Here is a 22,052-nt window from a genome sequence, read left to right as displayed (position 1 = left end):
TCTTTTCTAAGCCCGAAAATTGAGAAGGAAATGAGTTCTTTTCTGTTTTCCCGTGGGAGGGTAAAAGTAGTATTTATTGAGTAGAAACAGGGGAGAAGCAGCAGCCTTGGCTTTCTCTTTAACTTTCGGGGAAGGGAGAGGAGTTTGAAGTGGGGAGGAGGCAGGCTGCAAGGTGCCTCAGGAACTTCTCTAGTTTTCCCTTTCTCCAGTCTGAAGGATTCTCTACTCTTTAGCTCCTGCTCCTTTTGCAATTCCCTTAGCGTCTCCCGTACAGGCTCTTTTATCTAAAGCTTCCCCCTTAAGCCCCTCCCTCGGAGCGCTCCAATTTTTCTCTCGGATCGCTGGCTAAGCGTCCCTACCCACGTGTCCTCTTTGGAAATCTTTCTCCTCTCCCCAGGATTCAGAAATCCCCTCAGCTTTTCCCACCGGGCAATCCCGGGTGCTCCTTAATCCTCCCGCGACCCTCCTCCGCTCTGCTCTTTCGCGGGCCGCCCGCTTCACTTCTCTCCTGGCAGTCCCCAGCCCTCAGCGTGCGGGCTCTCGCGTCGTTCCTCTAGCGACTCCCTCCCCTCAGCTTTCCCTCGTGCCCCACAACGTCCCCTCAAGTCTTTCCCGAGCGGCCGCTCCAGAGCTCGCGGTGGTGTTGGTGGGGCGGGGCAGAGGTCGCTTCGGGGGCTCCGTCGGCGTCGGTGTCTCTGCCACTGAACACGTCGTTTTTTGCTCCCTCTTCCGCTCTCTGCCTTTCCAACCGGCTGTCAGTTTGAATTGCCAGCGCTGCGCACCGATTGGGAGAACTAGAGTTCGCCCACGTCCCGCATTGGAAGGCTCGGGAGCCTGCCCCTGACGAGATCTTAGTGGCCAGGAGCTCTACGCCCCGCCCCAGTAACGGTGCCTAGATAAATTCGGCTTGCTGGTTGGCCGAGCTTGGCCCCTCCTCCGATCTCATTGGTCGGCTCCGGGAGGTTTGGACGAACCCTACTCCCGCCCCAGTGAAAGAGGCAAGGCACGCCCTTCGCGCTTCTCATTGGAAGACGTTCTACAGTCCCCGCCGCTCTCTACTCTGTATTGGCTAAAATTCTCCGCAACGCCCCTCCTCACTACCCCGGTCCAATTGGTCGTGCCTTCTCTCAGAAGTATGTGTTTGGCTGTTGGTTCTATCTTAATCCCGCCCATCAGTTCTACTTTGGGGTTCGGCAACCCGAGGAGGAGCTTACTCTGTGACCACGCCTCGGTAGTGCTAGTCACACCTCCAAGTTTCGCCAGCCCCTCCTCCTCATTCCTAGCCTCTTGGGATCACCTATTCCTATTGGCTACAGGCCCCATCGGTCGATAGAAAGCGGGCGGTGATTGGCAAGGGGGTGGGCTCTGCTTCCCGGCGGGGTCCTGCGGAGTTGGCGGAGGCTCCTCAGGGGACTGGGGGACCGATCTGCGTAGACGCGGGTGGCGGGGAAGAGAGGGGAGGAGAGCTCTGAGTGGGAAGCGGAGCCGGGGGCCCGGGACCCGTCGCGTCAGAGCCAGGTAAAGGCTCCTTCCCTCTCCCCTTTCTTCTTCCCCGCCGCGGAGCTGGAGCCCTGACTGAACAAATCCGGGCAGAGGCGGGAAGGAGAGGGCGCGGATGCTGCTTTCGGCGTCGCCTTAGCGTTGCCGCCCGAAATCCCTCAGACCACCTCCCTCCTGACCCACTCCCAATCTCCCAGTACAGCCCAAATACTTCTTTAGGACTGCATCTCCGCCCTTTACCGTACTGCCTGGGACTCTGCCTTGGCTCACATGCCGCCGCGCAGTCCGCACCCAGCCCCCTCCCCAAGTCCTCTGCACACTGGCAGCCTTGGTCCACCTTTGGGCAACCGTCGTTGGCATCACCCGTAACCATCGGCTGCTCTCTTCCTCTGTCTCCAAGTCCTGGCAGACAGGCGGGTTACAGCCCTGGACCCAGAAGGATGGGTGTTCCGCACTGCTTCCGGGGCTCTTCCCCTGCCCCAGCCCCCGGCCCGCCCGGAATGGCTCTTCTTCACGCACTCCCGTTCCCAGACCTATATCTGGGTCCCCAAAGTTGCTAATATCCTAGTACTCCATGTAACATCGCGGCCCACGATAGTCTCCTAACTTCCCCCTCACCCCCAAGGTAATCCTCCCTTTGCCCTCTCCTCGCCTATCAAGCGTGTGCAGAAGCTCCAGTTATCCCCGGTTCCCGTGCAGCCTCAGGACCCCACCTCTCACCCCCCTCCCCGCTTCCTGCCTGTCTGAACCACCACGCCGCTTCTTCTGCTCCCTGTTCCTCCCTCGGTGCGGCCCTTTCTCCAGGCGCGGGAAGTGGGAGACTCCCGGCGCGGAAAGGGAAAGGGGCGGCCAAGGAGGGAGGGTCGCCGCTGCGGCGCGTCCGGGAGCGAGACGCCCGGCTCTGCACTCCCGTCCCAGTCCCTCCCACCTCCTGAGCCTGGGTCGGAGCGGGATCTCCTCGGGTACCTCCTGGTGCGAGGAGTCGGGACTGCGACCCTCAACGACCTTCCCCCAACCCCCAGCCGGGGATTGGGTGCGGTATCTGGGATCTCTGGGCTTGGGTGACCAATTGGGGATGGCCTGAGAGGCGGTGGCTGCCTTCCTCCACCCCCGCCCCCCACCCCCCGCCTTCCCGGTTTTCCCGACTCCGACCCTCGCCTCTAACCCGTTTCCTGCTTCTGCCGACCACATTGTTTTCCTGGATGTGTCCCGTGCCGAGCAGGCTTTTTCCTGCAGATCACTCCCCCCTCACCCCCCAACATTTTGCTGCCAAGAGAAGCTAGTAACCAAAAACAAAACAACTGGGAGGAGGGGCGGAGGGGAAGAAAAGTTGTGCCCGGGTGGCTTGTGCCTCCCCGGCTTTGATCCCCTTTTAAGTCAAGGGAGTTGCCCCAGCCGGGGGTCGGGGGCCGTATCGGAGGCAGGGCCGGGAGGGTTCCCTCCGGTAGCCGCTGCCCAGCTCTGGCAAGGTTCGGGAGGTCGCCGAGGTGCCGCAGTCCCCGCCCGGAGCCCCGCGTTCCCGCCGCTAGTCCCCACCCCAAGCCCTCGAAGGCGGCTGCTCCAAAGTGTTTTCTTTCAGCCTTAAAACAAAATCCGGAGGGAGCTTCCTTCCTCCCCACCTCGCTGCGCCGGGCTCTGCGGGCCGGGCGGCGTTTGGCTGAGATGAATGGGCCCAGGCCAGCCTGGAAACGGCTTCCCTTACCCCACCCCCGCATCGATTAGGATCTGCGCTGGGGCTGATCGCCCCCTCCTCTTTTCCCTGCATTTACAGGCAAGTGAACCGGAGCAAACGACTTCCGATCCAGTCTGCGCTGCTGCGGCTCCCGTTTGGGATTTGATTTGCAGCATCTTCGAGGCTGTGCAACAAAAAACCGCGAAGCACGCCCAGCCCTCCCCCGGCACCCCGATACGCACCCACTCCCTCCCGGGGACCCAGCTGGGCGAGTCCACATCCCCGCGCTCCCCACACCATGTTGTGCGGAAGGACTTCCACTCCCCGCCTGTGTCGTTGATGTCAGACCCCAGGCCAGCCTCCGGGCGCTGCAGTTCTCCCGGCTAATGCTGAGGCTGCGGCTTGGGCTCTAGCACAGGAACCAACCGCCGCCGCGCCGGCCCCAGCGCCCACCGTCTGCATGTGTCCGCCGTAGCCGCCTGCCCAGCCCGCAGCCCGCGCTCCCCGGAGCGCTGGAGACCACCGCGGGGGGCCCCTTCTGCCCTTGGGAGAAGCGATCTTGGAGGTATTGATTTCGGTGGTTGGATTTTTCCCGTGGATTTATCAATTCACAATTCGAATTTGGAAGAAAGAAGGAAAACATGACGTCTCCAGCCAAATTCAAAAAGGATAAGGAGATTATAGCAGAGTACGATACTCAGGTCAAAGGTAAGGGCTTTGAAAAATAGCATAATGCATATTCTCTGTAGACCATTGAGACATGGATTTCCACCCTGATTTGCAAGATGTTCATTTCTTTGGGTGGAGCAGGTGGGGGCAGGCTGACCCCAGAGGTGGTTTCATATGTGGGTCTGAGCCTCCGAGGGATTGGCCATGCCAGGGGCCACAGGTTCTGGAAAGGAATTTTCGGAGTGGGCTTTAGATTTGTCTGTAGGGCTGGCCATTATTTTGGCAGTCCTTTTCCCCAGGCTAAATAGGATGGGGGGAGGGGCAGGAGGTTCTTGGAGAGAGAAAGGCGGCAATTTGCCTCTGGGTGTCTGGGTCAGGTTTCCTTGAAGGACAACTGAAATCTGACAGGTGTTTGGGAATTTATTTCAGAGGTTGAAGAGGAGTCCAGGCAGAGAAAGGCAACCTTGAGAAGGTGTACCATTTGGAGAGCCCTGGGAGAGGCGGGGTTTTTTTCTGATGCACTATATCAAAACATGACATTTCCTACGGCATCAGGCACAGAAAGTCTGTGGCCACCTTGGGTGCACCTTGTACCTGCCTGGTCTCTGGTTGTCTGCATTCAGAGATCAGAGAACAGAAAGAATAAGGTCACTCAAACCCGGTCTCCGCCCTCACCTAAACCTGAATGGAGTTGGCTTGTTGCTGGGTGGTGCTGAGTCTGGAGAATGGGAAGACATAATTGTTTAACCCTTCTGTGTTGTCCTCTGCTCCAGAATACATGCTTTTAAAGGCCTGCTTACCTCTCTGCAAAAATATGAGGGGTAAAGCAAAATGTGGACCTAGAGAAAGCAAGTGACTTGCCAGCACATCTAGTCTACTGCCTGACTTGGCGCATGAATCAAAACCCCTTCCCAGACAGTCTTTTTTAACCAGCAATTCCCATAGAAGGGGTTCCCGCCTGTTAAAGAGCCCCAGCATATGGTTATGCAAGGCACCGTCCCTTCTTGGCCAGTCACTGGAAAGAGCCATGTGGCTCTAGCCCACTGAGACTTCAGCTGGGTAGTGGGAGAGGTGGGTGGCCTTGAATGTTACACCACATGGTTGGAGCTCTGGGTTTTCCTTTGTTTCGGAGTACAGAGGGAGGGGCCCCTCCTTCTTTCCCTGCACCAATGTGAGAAGACCTTTTCCTATCCTAGAGGACTTGGGAAGGGCCATGCCTCCCCTCTAATGATTGCGGGGGGTGCGAGTAGGGCTAGAGTTTGAAATGGGCAGCTGCTTTATCTCTTGGAAGGTTGGAAGGTAGTTTGAAGTCCCCACTGTGCCTGTAGGATCTTTTTAATGTCATCAGCTTGGTCAATGCTGGAGGTGCCCTGAGGGACCTTCTATCCACTGGGCTGCAAATATTGGTGGGTTTATTGCAGAGATGGGGGAGTTGACTGATGGATAGCTTCAGTTGAACTGGGATTGGGAGAGGTGTGGTTGTGAGGTATAACTGAGGTCTTGGCCTCTTGTCACTGTTCATAATCCGGGCCTCTTTTTGTAAACGATAAGCCACTAGCCTCAGTGTCCTGTCCAGATGCACTGCAGTTTGCTGCTGGAATCCCCCCTGCAGTTTTAACCAGATATGTCATTCTTTTTTTTTTTTTTTAATACATCCTATTCTTAACTGTTGCCATAGGGAGTGTTAATAACTTTGACTTTCCCAGATTTCTCTCCAGAAGCACACCATTTGACTAAGGTGCAAAGTGACTTTGCATGTTTATTTTTTGGAAGGTTCAGGACTGATAGGTGTTAATAGAACTGTATCTGCTGATTCTGTATTGGTGAAGGATTTCTCACAAGTGTCTCAATTAAATACTTTGTGTATTTACAAACATTACTCATTGAGATGATGTAATGCAGTTGACTATTTGGGGTTTCTCTTCACCCTTGCCACAAGGAGGGGACTCTTTTTCTTTGCACTGATATTTTTTCACTAACACTATTCAGGATCATAGAATTTTATAGGTGGCCGAGCATGATGTCTTACTCAGAGAAGGTGCCCAATGAATGCTTAAGAGACTGATTTGAATGGTTTAGTTCCTCATTTACAGCTGAGGCGAGTATAGAGAAATAAAGAGGCTTGTCCAAGGTCACACAGCTAGGTGGTGGTAGATCTGAAACTAGAAGCAGGTTACTGACTCCCAATTCTCTATTCTATTCTATTCATATTTATTATGAAACATCATTTGACCAGAGTAGGGATAAAAAAACTCAAGAAGCCAAAGTCTGACAATGGATACTAGTAGTAATAGTGATAATAATAGATTACATTTTGGGTGGTCATTATGTTCCAGCCTGTCCCAAGTGCTTTATAAGAATTGTCTCATTTAATCTTCACTTAAAACGTGGAGGTGAATATTACTTCATCCTCTATTCACTGCATGAAGAAACTGAGGCTTAGAGAGGATAAAGAAGCCCTCCCAAGGTCACACAGCCAAACCACAGCAGATGGACTCCACTTCTTTATTCATCAACTAGTTACTGAGTGCCTTCAATGGGTTCTGGGGACTGATGATGTAGCAGTGAACAAGAAAAAGTCCTCTCCCTCATGAAGCTTGCATTCTAGAGTCTGTGTTCTCCATGGAAGATCATAGAACTTGGAGACAAAGGACCCGGGTTCTGGGTTGGCTCTGCTCCCCTGCTAGCTGGAAGCCCTTGGTCAGATTTATGATGTTTCAGCTTTTTATGTGTTGTGTGGGACTCATAGTGCTGCCAGTCTTACCTCTCTTATAGATGCCAAGATAAAAAAGAAAATTGCTTTTTTGGTCTGGTGGTTAAGAGCGCAAGTTTTTGAGTCAAAGGGATCCAGGTTTAAATCTCAGCGCTGTCACTTGCTTGCCTCGCTCCCTGGGCAGGTTACCTGACTTGTCCAAGCCTCGGGATCCTAACCTGGAAAATAGGCAACATAATATGTGTTTCCTAAGGTCATTGTGAGGATTCAATGAGATAGTATATCAAAATCATTTAGCACAGTATCTGGCACTTGTAAATGCTCAATAATAGTAAGGTCTGCTGAAATGGGTTGACCATTAAGGCCGCGTTGCCTTTCACTCCCAAAGTGCCAGTTATAATGATAGGAAACAAGTCTAGGATGAAACTTGAGTTCTAGTTTAAGTTCCTCCAGTAGTAGTGAAAGGTATCTTGGTTTAGTCACTTAAACCCTCTAGAACTCAGTTTCCCATTCTGTAAAATGAACAGGTAAACTGTCTAATTGTTGGCCGCTGTTGTTCTATATGTCTCTGACCAGAGTCCTGGGTCTTGCTTTTCAGTCAGAATGGTTTGAATCAAGGGGACCCTTAATGGACTTTGGGGGACCTTGTCTATCCTGTGGTTTTGGGTCCCTTTAAACCACCTGCTTGCGTGTGCCCTGAGGGACTTCTGAGACTGCAGCCCCAACCCTACCCCGGTGTGGTTTTATGAGGGGCGTGACTCCTTAGTCTGCTTTGGAGCCGACTTCTTAAAAACCATCATTGTTTCTGGTTTGTGGGTGTTCAGATTCCTTTGAAAGTTCATGCCTTTCAATCTCTGACTCGAAAGCAATAACACTCTTCGTATTTGTACATGGCTCAATTTACAAAGTGCTTCATATACATTAATCTCTGCAAATTCTTGACAGATTCATGGTCAGATTCATCGTCATAACCTGAGGCCTTTTGGCCTCTAGTTAGTTAGCTTCTTTTGGGATTGGAGCAGCAAAAGGTGGTAAGGTGCAGGGCATAACCATCACAAGAGGTGATAATCTAGCTGGCATTTGGATGAGTTCACATCACAGCAAGCCCTCCCAGCTATTGTCCTGTCTTTGTTCAAGGCAACCTTTCCTGTACCCTCTCCACACCTTGAGTTTTTACTGTCCCCCAGAAAACTTGAGATTGACAGTTAATGCAAATATTCTAGGAGGAATCATCTGAAACAGAGTGGCACTGTGTGCTGAGCCGTCAAATTCTCTTTCTTGAGAACATTAGGGGTCTTGTCTTTTTTTTTTTAATGTCTTAGAAGAACAGTGTGTGAGCACCACAGAGCTGAGAAGTGAAATTTTGTAATTTCCATCTGGAGCATTTTGATAGAAAAGCCTTTGCCTGGAACAGTTTAACCCTTTCAGGACCCTTTCAGAGCAAGAGATGAAATTTAAAACTTTAGACATATTGTGTGTGCACACACACTTGGGAATGCGGATTGCTGATATTTAAACAAGCTTGTTCCCCGGGGAGGTGTGAGCGGTTCTTCACTCCTGCCAACAAAGGTCTTCTCCGAAGCTTCTTTCCTCCCAGCCCCCATTCCTCAAGGGAGCTTTAAATATAATCAGTTTGTGAAAAGCTGCAGTAAAACATCTCGTTGGAATCCCCAAGCAGATGCTATCATCTTCCTGCGAGATGATTGAAGGCACCTCTTCCTTTGCTCAGGGAAAATAGGACTCTAAGTAAGGTGAGCTCCTGGAAGAAAATGAAGCTCTTGGAAAAATTAAAGTACTGTACTCTGTATCTCCAAGTTAAAAGGCCCTGGAGGAAGGTGGTGGGCAAGGAGCTGGGGATGCTGTGCGCTGTGCAAAGTAGCAATGGTTAGAAACAAGGTTTGTGAGGAGTCCTTAACTTTTCCAATTTCAGGCATTCTCTTGGGGAATGGGAACAGAAATTTCCTTTGGAGAAGCCCATCTGGTAATTATGCACCACACAGGTTGACAGCCCAGACAAGCCCTGATCATTTCTCTGTTTTGAAGTTTACAAGGTCTGAGCTGGCCCTGATATGTAGGGTCCACACCCTTTTTTTTTTTTTTTTAATTAATTAATTTTATTTTTATTTTTGGCTGTGTTGGGTCTTCGTTTCTGTGCGAGGGCTTTCTCTAGTTGTGGCAAGCGGGGGCCACTCTTCATCGCGGTGCGCGGGCCTCTCATTATCGCGGCCTCTCTTGTTGCGGAGCATAGGCTCCAGACGCGCAGGCTCAGTAGTTGTGGCTCACGGGCCTAGCTGCTCCGTGCCATGTGGGATCTTCCCAGACCAGGGCTCGAACCCGTGTCCCCTGCATTAGCAGGCAGACTCTCAACCACTGCGCCACCAGGGAAGCCCTCCACACCCTTTTAAAATCAGCAGGTGCTCAGCCCCTGACTCCTAAACTCCCACTGTTCACTCTAGATAAACGTGGGCTGCTGGTGGCACCTGTAGGGTTCTCCTTCCAGAAGAGAGGTTTTCTTCATGGGAATTGTGATTACTTTAGATCCTAGACCTCTGAGGGCTTTGTTAGGAAAATATGGTGTCATGTTGTAGGGAAAAAGAAGTTGATATCTCTACTGGTAATACAATTCAAGTGAATAGTTTTAACTGGTCAGCTACAGAATTGGACTTTTGGGGAATCTGGGAGAGTTACCTTCAAAGTTGTTTGATTTAAAAATAAGTAATGAGAGCACTTAAAAATGTCTTTGAAAATTACAAAATAACACCTTTACTGATTTTACAATAATGTGTAGGAACTCTCATCTCTCTCTCTCTTTAATTGTGGTAAAATACACATAACATAAAATTTATCATCTTAATCATTCTTAAGTGTACAGTTCAGTGGCATTAATTACATTCACATTGTTGTGTAACCATCACCACCATCATTCCACAGAACTCTTCATTTTGCAGAGTTGAAACTCTACCCATTAAACAATAACTGCCCCCTGCCCCCATTTGACAACTCTAGGTACCTCATATAAGTGGAATCATACAGTAGTTGTCCTTTTGTGACTGGCTTATTTCACTTAGCATAATGTCTTAAACGTTCATCCAGGATGTAGCATGTGTCAGAATTTCCTTCCTTTTTAAGGACATTATATGTATAATCCACGTTTTGTTTATCCATTCATCCATCCATGGACACTTGGGTTGTTTCTACCTTTTGGTTATTGCAAATAATGCTGCCATGAACATAGGTATATTCCTATTTTTTTTAAATGTCCTCTACACCAAAGTTTTACAGGCCTGTGTATACATTTCTATATAATCACCTGTCCTCATTAAATTTTTAGAATTAACCTTTAAATATACATATTTTCATATTATGAGTATATATTTATGTTGGTAGTATAAGCATTGTATATTAATTTTATACCTTTTAATAATTACGTGAATGACTAAACTTTTATTGTATTTTTAACAGCTTTACTGAGGTTCAACTGACATATAATAAACCTCACATGTTTGAGGTATACATTTGATAAGTTTTGGCATGTTGTCTACCTATGAAAACATCACAATCAAGATAAGTGAATGAAACCATCACAAAGTTTCTTCATCATAATGTGTTAATAAATGAGTAAGATAATACTGCATTATAGAAATGACATTAGGTTAAAAATAAGTAAAAGCCAGATATTACCAAGTTTTAAATAATGATCCACGCCACCCAGATTGGTCCCTGGAAAATTTATTTAACCTTAGTAAATAAAAATAAACAATCTCCCAGGGAAGTTGTGTTAATAATTGTGTCTCAGCTAGTACCATGTTTAGGAGAGAGGGTACAGGATAGGGGAAGAAAGAAAAGAAAAAAATCTTGGATACGTTACAAGTTGAAGAGTGACAGTATCTATTTTCCTATAGTCCTTGCTTGAACTAGTCCCCTGGGCCTCAGGCCTCTTCTGAAACTGGTCACAAGTGAGCCAGATGCCAAGGGGAGGGGCTGGGGGCTCCCATGGGAGATCTGCTCAGAGTGTTATGAATATGGCTTCTTTCCTCTAAAGATTGATTCCCTATCGTCTGTTGAATAGAGACCAACTTTCCAAGGTGAATATTACTTGGTCTTCAATCTGGCTGCAACCTGTCATGTCAACCATACTTTTTCATTTTACTTTAAAAGGACTGGAGGCCTATCTGCACTATTTGACATTCTTTATTTTTTATTTTTTTTGGTCACACCACGTGGCTTGCGGGATCTTAGTTCCCCAATTAGGGATTGAACCCAGGCCCTCAGCAGTGAAAGTGCGGAGTCCTAACCACTGAACCACCAGGGAATTCCCTATTTGCCATTCTTTAGACGCATATACTATTAACTAATATTTTGCTGTTTGTTTGGGGCTTAATGTACTAGGCATTATGCTAAACACTCTACATAAATTATTTCATAATTCTTACACCAATTCTAGGAGGAATATATTGTTATTATCCCATTTTGCTGATGAAGAAAGTGAGGTGTAGGAGATTCAGCGACTCACCCAGAGGCTGCAGCTAGTGAATGAACAGGAATTAGAACCTCGGCCATCACCAGAGTCTAAGTTCTGAGCACTGTTCATGAAATACCTCTTTCTCCCTGCCCAGCCCCACATCTCCACCTACTGAGATCTCACCCTTCTAGTAAAGCTCAACTTTTCTGGGATGCCTTCCTTGGTCACACTGATCAGAAATGACCCTTCTCTCTAGTTCATTCACATAGCGCTATGGCATTGATCTTGTACTGCCTTAGGTTTTAAATATTTGTCTTTTAGTCTTCTCTCTACTGCTAGACTTCTGGTAGGAATGGTTTGAGGTTGTGTAGTGCAGTGCAATGCGAAGAGTGTAGGCTTTGGAAGTAGCCCTCAGTTGGAATCTTGTCAATATCACCTCCTTGCTGTATATCCTTGCTCACTCAACTTCTCTTCTGTGACACAGAGATAAGACCAACCTTGCCGGTTTATTGTGAATGTGTGTAAAATGCTAGCTCCATGTATGGCAAGTATTAAATGCTAAATAAGTAACTCTTACTATGGGGGGGCCCCTTCAGATAGTAAACATGTCTAGAATAGTGTTTTAGCCTAAATGGTGGCTCTTAGTAAATATATACTGGCTGTAATGATGAATGCATAAATGAATGACCTGGACTACTACAAATAATTTTTTTAGAAGTAGTTTTTTAATTTGATCTTGATAATATATCTTGCATAATAGCACCAAAGTGATTTTTTAAAAAACCAAACTTATTGTTCTGCTAAGGTCATAGCATAGACTGTTTACATCCATCACTTCCCAATTACCTTGATCACATTTTTTACCACTAGAAGGCTAAACTGCCTCTCGTTCCCTTACTGCATTATGTTATTTCATGCTTCATGCTTTATCCATGCTGTGTCTTCTGTTTGGAATGGGTCCTTTTCCTTGAACCTGGAAAACTTATCCTTTAAAACCCAGCTCAGATGTCACCACCTCCAGGAAGTCTTCCCTGCTTATCCCTACTCTCTGCATAGTGACCCTGTGCAAGATCCCAAGCAGGATTCCTTAGCATCTCTGCACAGGGTTAATCAGCCCACCCTCAGCATCTCCTCAGCAGTGTCTTTGTGCTTATTTGTATATTGCACTCATCATATTACATTGTAATCTCTTCATTTACACCTCATTATTTATAAGTAGCTGAGTACCTGGGGGACAGAATTGTCTTTTATTCATTTCCATGCGTCCAGCTTCTGGCATGGAAATGAATAAATACTTATAAATTGAATGTGAACCTTTTCTGAGTTGAGGTTGGATTTGACAATGCCAGGATGCCTTGCTTCTGCATTTCTCCTCCTACTCCAATAACAAGACTTCTCCTTATGTTAATGTTATTTGAAATTCAAAGTAGATTAAGCATTGTGAATATTATCATCATACAGGGACAAGTACAAACTATGTCGCGCTGTGGAGGTTCCCCAATGGTGTTAAGTTTTTCCTTATTTACTACCCCCTCTGCCCCTTTAGAATCATTGCCCTAGAGCTATACTTGAGTTCTTCAATCATGTCTTTCCTTAAAATTCAAGGAAAATATTAACTCTGAAATTCGAAAGAGTTTCAAACAAAAGTAAGGTTTTTCTGTAATTGAAGCAAAACACATTCTACATTTGTCCAGGATTTATTCATCATTTAAAACAGATATTCCAGGTCTAAATTTGAGAAAGTTTAGGTCTGTTTTGACCAGGAGTTAAAACAGAGTTGACCTGAAGAAGAACTGCTGGGATACTTTTTCGAGGCATGGTTTTGGAGAGAGCTATTGCCTTATTAGAAGCAGCTGCATGGTCTATGGTAAAAGGAGAAGAAAGGTCCAAAGTGCCCAACAGAAAAACTCTCCCCGCTGGTTTTTCTAGTCATTTGGTATTAAGTAGCCTTGACTTTATTTATACATTGTGAACGAAGGGTTCTGAACTTGAAATATACATTCATGAGGAAGGAAGAGCAGCTGGGAAGTGCACCTCCTCCATTTCTGTGAGTATTTTAGGATGCCATCTGTTAGGGAGAAGGCAGAGCCTTTTTTTTTTTTAACCTTTTCTTCTAAAAATGCACTAATCAGTGGGCAGGTGACCCAAAAGGCATCATGAAAGTTGGGACCTTGTCTTTGCTGCCTGAGCCCAGATTCTGCCTTTCAAATCATAGTAGGGTCTGAGTGCTCACCCTGGAGAAGGTGACCTCACCAGCCATGGGCTCCACAGGAAGACAAAGCACAGAAAACAAAGGGATCCAGGAGCGTGAGCTGGCCGAGACGTGATATGCCAGGAGCTTTAAGAAATACATCCTGTTTCTGAAGAGTTGGCACCAATTTCTCCAAACGTTGAAACCCCTTGGAGATCTGCTCCTTTTTCCCACTAGTCTTTTTCTTGTGTTTATTTATTTATTTTGGGGGGGTGAGGGTAATTGGGCCAGATCTTGTCAGATGAGTAAACTGCTCTTTGGGAAAGCATCCTGACTGAGATATCTATTTTGGAGCAATACTTCTTTGGGTCCATAACAAACTGAACTACAGGGCAGCATGGTTCCCTGGGAAAGAGTGCTGGATTTGGAGTCAGAAAGCCTTGGTTCTAGATTGGCTTTGCCATTTACAACTGTGATTTTGGGGGTAACTCACCTCAGGTCTCAAAATTCCTTGTTTGTTTCCTCATCTGTAAAATCGGGACAACAATTCTTGGCCCTGGCTAATGGTGATGGTGATTATGATGAAGATGGCTAGCATTTAGTGAGTACTTCTTATGTCTAAATTGTGTTTGAAGTGCTTTACGTGTAGTCTTAACTCATGAATCTCCCAACAGCCCTATGAGGTAGCTACTATTATTATCCCCAGTTGACAGATGAGAAACAGGGAGGTTAAATAACTTACTCCAAAGCACACAGCTAGTAAGTGATGAAGGCAGAGTGGGAAACCAGGCCCACTCAACATTGTTGTGAGGCTCCAATGAAATAATTCATTTGAAATGCCTTTGAAACTATAAAATGTTGTGGACATTTAGTTGATTGTTCTCATTTCCTAGTATCTTGATGCGAAAAGGAGTTCTAAATGCAGTGTTCTAAACGTCTTCCTAGTATGTACCTATTTGATCTGCCTATGCCTTGGTTTTCTCATCTAGGAAAGTGGGGTTAAATTAGAAAATTTCTAAGGCCCCCGCAGCTTTCATGGTTCATTAGTTTTGCTTATTTAAGATATTGAAGGTAACAGTTTTGCCCCTATTTAGCAGGCACACTTGTAAGTACAAAACCCCTTGTATTGTCTGAATGACACTCTCCCCAGCCCCAGGGCTTGCCATGTCTGTGTGGCTGCTGCACACATGGAGCGTGGACCCCTGTGGTGGCACAGTGACAGCTGCTCTGGAGAGCATCTGAAGTGACACTTGGTTAGGTGTCACTATCTGATAGAAAGGTGAGCCTCACAGCTGGAGAAATTGAGGTGAGGGATAGTTACTTGATTGACCTAGAGGTGGACTTGTGACTGGGTTACTAGGGACAATAAATGCTTTAATCAGGATAAATATATTAAACCTAGGACTTCCAGTAAGCTCAGAGACTTACAGAGTGAGAAAATTCTCCTCTGATACTGGTGTATATGGTTTTCCTCATCAATGGTCATGGGCCAGAAGTGGAACTTGTGTAACACTGGGTATTATAGAAATTTATGTTGTGTGCAGAACTTGAGTTTAAAAGAAAAAGAAAATGGAAGTTGGGTGATTGTCTTACATTAAAATTATGGAATAAGGAAGTAGGAGGTTTTTAATCCCTGACATCTGGTCTGGGACAAACTGGGCGGAGGTGGCATGGATGTGGAACTGGGTAGGGTTAATCTAGACATCTGGGCTGTGGGGTAAGTGACTTCAGGCTCTCCCAGGATGTAGGATGGCCTCTTGCCTCTTATATTCCTCTCCATATGTTAGGCCCTTTGTCAACTAAGGGATTTCTTTGTGGATTGTGATGAGGTATGCTGTAATATGGAGTGGAAGTGTTCCACGTTTGTGTTTGTTTTCTTTCCACCTAATGAATAGGCTAAGTAACAGTCTGTCGTTTTAAAATGAGTACCATTAATAATGATGACAGCTCATATTTTTATCAGTACAGCATTTAAAAAATATCATTCACAGGGAGAGAAGGAGGGCTGTAGGGCCATGGAGGACTAGCTATGTCATGTTGGACAAGTCCTTCCACTTTTGGGATTCTCAGCTTCTCAGCTAGAAAGTAGAAAGATGGATTACTAGTTCCTTGCTTCGTCATTTTTAGAACATACGATCCAAAATGGTTATCTTCAAGTGAGTTGACACATAGAGTTTACATGTTCATAATTGTCCCAAGAGAAGGCTAGAAACCATAGAACAGATACTGTAGGTTCTTCCTACTCATCTCTCCTACTCCTGGTTTAAGATTTCATCTTTTTTTAAATTTTATTTAATTTATTGGAGTATAGTTGATTCACAATGTTGTGTTAGTTTCAGGTGTACAGCAAAGTGATTCAGTTATACATATATATATATATATATATATTCATTCTTTTTCAGATTCTTTTCTCATATAGGTTATTACAGAATACTGAGTAGAGTTCCCTGTGCTATACAGTAGGTCCTTGTTGATTATCTATTTTATATATAGTACTGTGTATATGTTAATCCCAAACTCCTAATTTATTCCTCCCTACCACGTTTCCCCTTTGGTGACCATAAGTTTGTTTTCGAAATCTGTGAGTCTGTTGCTGTTTTGTAAATAAGTTCATTTATATCATTTTTAAAAATTAGATTCCACATGTTAGTTTAAGTTTTCATCTTTAAATGACATTAGTAAGCTTTGTGTTTTAGATGTCCTTGGAGTCCGTTGTGCTGTATCTCTTGATCTCTCTTATTTATTCAGTGATTTGTGGTGATGTAAGTTATCTCAATGCTTTGCTGTCAGCAGTTTTAAACAAACATTGAAGCATTTTGGGTAGATGATATCTGTTGATTTGATTAATGAGGTTCTTGATCTGGATATTTTAAGACCAGTGACAATACAATTTTAAAACACCTAGTACCCTTTAAAACTACAGTAGTGTTCCCACTGCCAAAGCCTGAAATCGATCGATACCAGTTAGTTCTTTCTGACAGTACACGTGTGCATGTGAGCTTTCTTTCCCTCTTGGGCCAGGGATCAGGGCTGCCAGTCCAGAAATGCTAGCTCTTCTGGATTCAGCAGCAAAAAGAGTTCATCATTATCCAGGCAGAAACAAACCTCCCAAGTTTTTAACCTTCCGTTACCTAAAGTCTTCTCCTTGTTCCTCACAGAAGATGAGGCACTCCTGAGCACAGGCGTGCGCGTGCACATATGCGCGCGCACACACACTCTCTTACAAAACTTAATGTAAAATGATCTCATGTTTATGAGAGCTGGAATTACTTGTGTTCTGCAGGCTCAGTGGGCATGATGTGAAAGCAGGGCTATTTGGCCTGTGGAGATTGCAGATAAGACCATGATATGTAATTGAATAAGAATTTGAAAAATTATCCGATAACATTAGGAGCAGCAAAGCACTCGCTTGTGCTTTTTTTTTTTTTTTTTAAAATGCTCGAGAGCTATTTGGAGGAGGAGTAAGGAGCTGCTAGCATTGTTTTCAGGGTGTGGGAACCCCCTCCCCACCCCATGAGCCAAATCTGTTTGCCCAGACAGAGTGTGAGGTCTCTGAGAGATCCCAACAGATCATTTAGTATATTCTTCTGCCCCCGGCAATTCTTCAGTCTAATCATGTCAGGAAAAGGGCTGTCAGCTAACCTTTAAAATCTTTTCCAGAAGAGTACACTGTAGCCTACCTTTCCATCTTGTTCCAGTGACCCAAACTATAAATGGTCAATTCTTTCATTTGTGGAGCTTGAAACAGGATAAAAAAGGAGGCCTGATGAACTGAACTTATGTTTTTGCTACTGCCGCCACTCCCTCTGTACAGACCTTTGCTTCATCTGGGTTCTCAGTGGCTCAGGGAAGGAGGAGGTAATTGACGAAACTTTCAAGGCGTTGCCTCATAGCTGCTGGGGTGTTCTTCTTCCCAGTATCCTCCCTTCCCCACTGCCACCAGTTTTGGTTCATCTGGTATTGAACGAGGAAATCATGAGCTAATTTCAATCCAGCACCCATTTATTGAACACCTACTATGTGCTTGTTATGTGCTGGGTTGTGGGCATCTAGAGGTACATAACAAGGTTTTGGTTTTCAAGGAGCTACAGCCTATTAAAAGGAATGGACAGGTTACACAAATACAGTGACAGGGCCACAGTGGAGGGATATAGAAGGCCCAGAAGGGAGAGAATAGTCTGACAATGATTAACATTGATGAAGCTGGTGGAGGAGGAGGATAGTGATTGCCTCTTGGTATTGATAGAGCACTTGACAGTCTGAGAAGTGTCTTTCCATACTTTATCTCATTTAACCTATGACTGGTACGACAACAGGGCAGTGTGATTTCAGGCAGTTTTGGTTTTTGTTTTCTGGGCTTTTTGGAAATCTTTTATTTTGAAATAATTACACATTCACATGCAATCGTCAGAAGTAATACAGAGAGCTTGCACATACCCTTTACTTAGTTTCCCCCAATGGTTAACATCATGCAAAACTATAGTACAGTGTCACAACCAGGACTTTGACATTGATACAAACTGCTGAACGGTGCCGTCACTAAAGGGGTCCCGCATGTTGACGTGTTATAGTCCTGTCTCCCCCTTCACCTCATCTCACCTCCCTTAGTCCTTATTCCTTAACTCCTGGAAACACTAATCTGCTCCCCATGGCTATAATCTTGTCATTTCAAGACTATTATATACATGGCATCATATAGTATCCAGCCTTTTAGGATTGGCTTTTTTCACTCAGCATAATTATCTGGTGATCCCTCCAGGTTGTTTTGTGTATCACTAGATGATTCCTTTTTATTGCTGAATAGCGTTCCATTGTATGGATGTATCACAGTTTGTTAACCATTTACCCATTGAAGGACAGCTGGGTTGTTTCCAGTTTTTGGCTGTTAAGAATAAAGCTGCTGTGAACATTCATGTACAGATTTTTGTGTGAACAGGTGTTTTTTAAAAAATGGAGGTAATTTTTTTTAAATGGAAAGATTGTAGATTAGAAGGTGGAAAATCTAGGTTTTGTTATTCACTAGGAAGTGATGTATATATTTTCCTAAAACTGATCACTTAACTTCTTGAGTCTCAATTTCCTCATCAATAAAATGGCATAATATATGTTCTGCCTACATGCTAGAGTTGTTGTATAGATAAACTGAGATAATATATGGTAACAAACATTATAAACTCTAATAAAATATAAACATTTCTAAGTGGGACAAGATACCACCTCACTGTGTTTTCTGGGAGAACTGAGCTGGAAACGTACCCAGAGCAGTTCTTTTTTTTTTTTTAATTTATTTATTTATTTTTGGCTGTGTTGGGTCTTCGTTTCTGTGCGAGGGCTTTCTCTAGTTGCGGCAAGTGGGGGCCACTCTTCATCGCGGTGCGCGGGCCTCTCACTATCGCGGCCTCTCTTGTTGCGGAGCACAGGCTCCAGACGCGCAGGCTCAGTAGTTGTGGCTCACGGGCGTAGTCGCTCCGCGGCATGTGGGATCTTCCCAGACCAGGGCTCGAACCCGTGTCCCCTGCATTGGCAGGCAGATTCTCAACCACTGCGCCACCAGGGAAGCCCCCAGAGCAGTTCTTGAATTGCAGTCTAGAAACAGCTCTTTTAGGTGGCCTTTCTTTTTCTTAATATTGATGTGTGGGTGTTTCTTATATATTCTGGTTACTTATCTTTTGTTGGTGATATGGGTTGCAAATACTTTCTCCCACAGTTGGCTTAACTTTTCACTTTTTATTGGATTCTTTGATGTATAGGAAATTTTAAATTTTAATATACTCAAATCTGTCTAGCTTTTCCTTTCTCGTTTGAGCTTATTTTAGAATGCACATACACACAACCTTTCCTATCCTGAAATCATAAGGATATTCTCCTATGTGTTCTTTTAAATGTTTTTAAGTTTTGCTTCTCACAAATCTGACTTGAATAAATGTGGAATTTATTGTTGTGAATGGTGTGAGGTAGGGCTCTAACTTTATTTTATATTCCGTATGGCTAACCATTTGTTCTGATTCCATTTGTTGAAAGGGGCCATCTTTTCCCCCATTGATTTGTAATGTCATATTTGGACATGTATTGAATTTCCACATATTTGTGGGCAAGATGAGCTTGCCTTCATGCTGTAGTGGTGTTAACACTGTTGCCATCTGGAATGTGCGACAGGGGCTGTTGATGAAGAGTTGCATGTCTCCCTCCTGAGGTAGGCAGCAGTAAGCTGTCACCATGGCTCCAACCAGAACAGCTCTGCTTTTATGTTTGGTATATTGGGTGTCCACCTCAGATTTTATTTGATGATCTTCTTACACTTAAAATCTTTTTTGGAAAGGTTTTAAAACTATAGTAGTAGCAAATTATGTGTTGGAAAGTGTTTCAGAGATAACCAGGGGTCTTCTCTCTTGTTTTGGGTTGGATTTCAAGGGCAAGCCATGCAGAAGTCAGGACCTAGCGGTGAGGGGAGAATGTGCCAAATAAATACATGACTTTGTGATTGTCAGTAACCCTGAACATATCACTTATGCCACCAGTAATTAATATATAGGTTCCACGAGAGATTTAGAGCTGTCTAGAATTTAGTGGGTATCCTCTACAATCGCATAAACCAGTGGAGAAAAATTGCCAACGTATACAAAAAGTAATAAAAAAAAAATTTAACCGACAGCAATACAAGAAATGACATCAGCCAGTGGATGACTGAAAATGAGTAGTGTTGGTAAGAACTTGAGGAATTCAGAGATGGGAGAGGTGTAGGCCAGAATGAATAAGACCTTGACTTGCGGAGTAGGATTTGGCTAACTGGAGGGTAGGAGGAAAGAACAGAGGCCGTGTGTGCACTTCCCTTGGTGGTGTTCCCACAGCCCCCACCACGCTCACCCCTCCGGCATCACTTCCTACACCGTAATACAATGATGGTTCTATCCACCCTCACCCCACCCCGTGCCCCTTCCCGCAGATACACTCTCCCTACCAGAAAGGCGCTTGTGAGCTCTTTGAGGGTGGGCAGCCTTTCATCTTCACATTCCCAGCATCCAGCAGTATGTTGGCATGTGGTAGGCACCCAAAAAATGTTTGCTGAATGAGTGAGTAGACCCTGGCTAGAGCAGAGGAGTTAAGAGACAGGGGAGTAGGATTGGGCTGGATGGATTTTGATGATCTTGAAGATCAGCCAGAGTCTGACTCTGTGCTGCCACGGTCAGAACAATAGAGGCCATCTGGGTTAAAGAGTGGGGCCATGCAGTCCTGTTTCAGAGACACTCTGGTTGCTCTGGACTGGGAAAGGAGACTCGCTCCTGCCTACACAGTGTACACCAGTCTGTGCCCGGCCCAGAAGTGGGCGCTGTGAATATGTTGTTAAATATGACCAATTCTTAGTGCCACCGATGAGGGGAGTGTGAGTCTCCATTTACTGAACTATCAACTTGTGCTCAGACAGATGATCTAAGGTGACAGGTGACCTGGGGTGGGGTGGTGACTGAGGCCTAGGTCTGTTGGGCTCCAAAGCCTGCTTGTTCTTTTACCCTTAGTACCATGTTTGTCCACATTATAGTCAGAGACACTACTAAGGTAGGAAAATGGGCTGCAGAGATAGGAACCAGGGCCGAGGTAAGAGTCAGGAATGCCTGAGATTTCTAGCTTGGGAGACAGAGAGGACAATGGTGGCGATGGCAGAAATAGTCACGGGGAAGTCGGGGCGCCGCGCTTGCCGAGAGAGGGAGCAGGGAGCGTTATTCTAGACATCCTGAGTTTGAGGTGACAGTTCCATTCAAGCAGGAATTGCATCAGGCAAGTGACAGTGCCATCCCTTCCCCACTCCTGCCACCCCACTTTCATTAAATCTGTCATTGTCCTTTCTTCTAAATTGAGAATGTTGCAGAGAAACTGTGAAATAGATGACGCCTCACTCCCATGCCAAATACCTGACCTCATTTGCAGCTTCTTTACATTTCAGTTTGAGAAATGTTCTCCCTTGAAGGGGGACTTACTGTTTGTGTTTAGGAATTAATAGCATTTTCTTTCCGCAGTCCCTGTAGGGGGTGAGCACAGCTAAACAAGGAAAGGAAAAACTTGAGCTCCTAGCTGCCCTGTTCTCCTCTGATAAACCTCTCTCCGGCCCGAGATTCGGTTAGAGGCCCCTTTTGAGGGTCAACCTGTGAATTAAAGAAAAGTCAAGTCAAACCCCACCACCACCCTCCACCACCGGAGCTCTCAGGGTTGACAAGGAACTGGCAAAGGAACAAGTTATTTTAAAAGCATCCCAAGGGAGTGTGGGAGAGGCTGAGTTCAGCGCTACTTGACTGGGTGATGCCTGGGCTGTTTCAAGGTGTGGGAGCAGAAGTGGCTAATTGTCCTAATTTGAATAACTTTGGGATGGTGAGATAGAGGGCTTGATTGGAGATTGTGATGTGGAATTTGTTGACAGAGGAGATCAGACTAAAGCTATTTATGGGAAAACATATTTTCGATATTGGCAGTTGGACCGAGTGGATTCCATCATCACCTCCAAAGGCTTTGAATTTTTAGTGTTATTTATGTTTTGAGCAGAGTGGCCTGTGGTTGCTTCTCATCCAACGTGCTGGATACAAGGAGGCTGTAGGAATTATTATAATCTCCTTTTTAAAAAAAATTTCTGAGTAACAAAGATTATCCACAGTTGGCTTGGGAATTTTAAGCAACCAGATTTTAAGCAATTTGGTAGGAAAAAAAACACCCAAATGGAGGTTTGAAGGCTTGCACACCAATCCCAGCTTTGACCCTTAACTACATTAACTACACGGCCCTGGGTAAATGCCTAACCTCTCCTGGCCTCAGCTTCTTCAGATATAAGATGACCATGTAATAAGCATACCTAGGGGTT

General features: G+C 45.5%; 1 protein-coding gene across 5 annotated transcripts in view; it reads left to right on the top strand.

Moving 5' to 3' along the window:
• The first annotated feature begins 1,413 nt into the window (after positions 1-1,413).
• Positions 1,414-22,052, top strand: part of SRGAP2 (SLIT-ROBO Rho GTPase activating protein 2) — a 234,012-nt gene continuing 213,373 nt past the window's right edge. For 4 of the 5 annotated variants that reach the window (XM_061187411.1, XM_061187410.1, XM_061187413.1 and 1 more), the window contains exons 1-2: positions 1,415-1,518; positions 3,272-3,880. In XM_061187411.1, the coding sequence (XP_061043394.1) occupies positions 3,814-3,880 (67 nt within the window). In that variant the 5' untranslated portion in view covers positions 1,415-1,518; positions 3,272-3,813. Of the gene's footprint in view, positions 1,519-3,271; positions 3,881-22,052 lie in introns of all 5 variants that reach the window. The other variant, XM_061187414.1, reaches the window with a different exon arrangement.

Source organism: Eubalaena glacialis, chromosome 3 (genome assembly GCF_028564815.1).
Source record: "Eubalaena glacialis isolate mEubGla1 chromosome 3, mEubGla1.1.hap2.+ XY, whole genome shotgun sequence".
Lineage (NCBI taxonomy): Eukaryota > Metazoa > Chordata > Mammalia > Artiodactyla > Balaenidae > Eubalaena > Eubalaena glacialis.
This window is presented reverse-complemented; position numbering and strand designations above follow the sequence as displayed.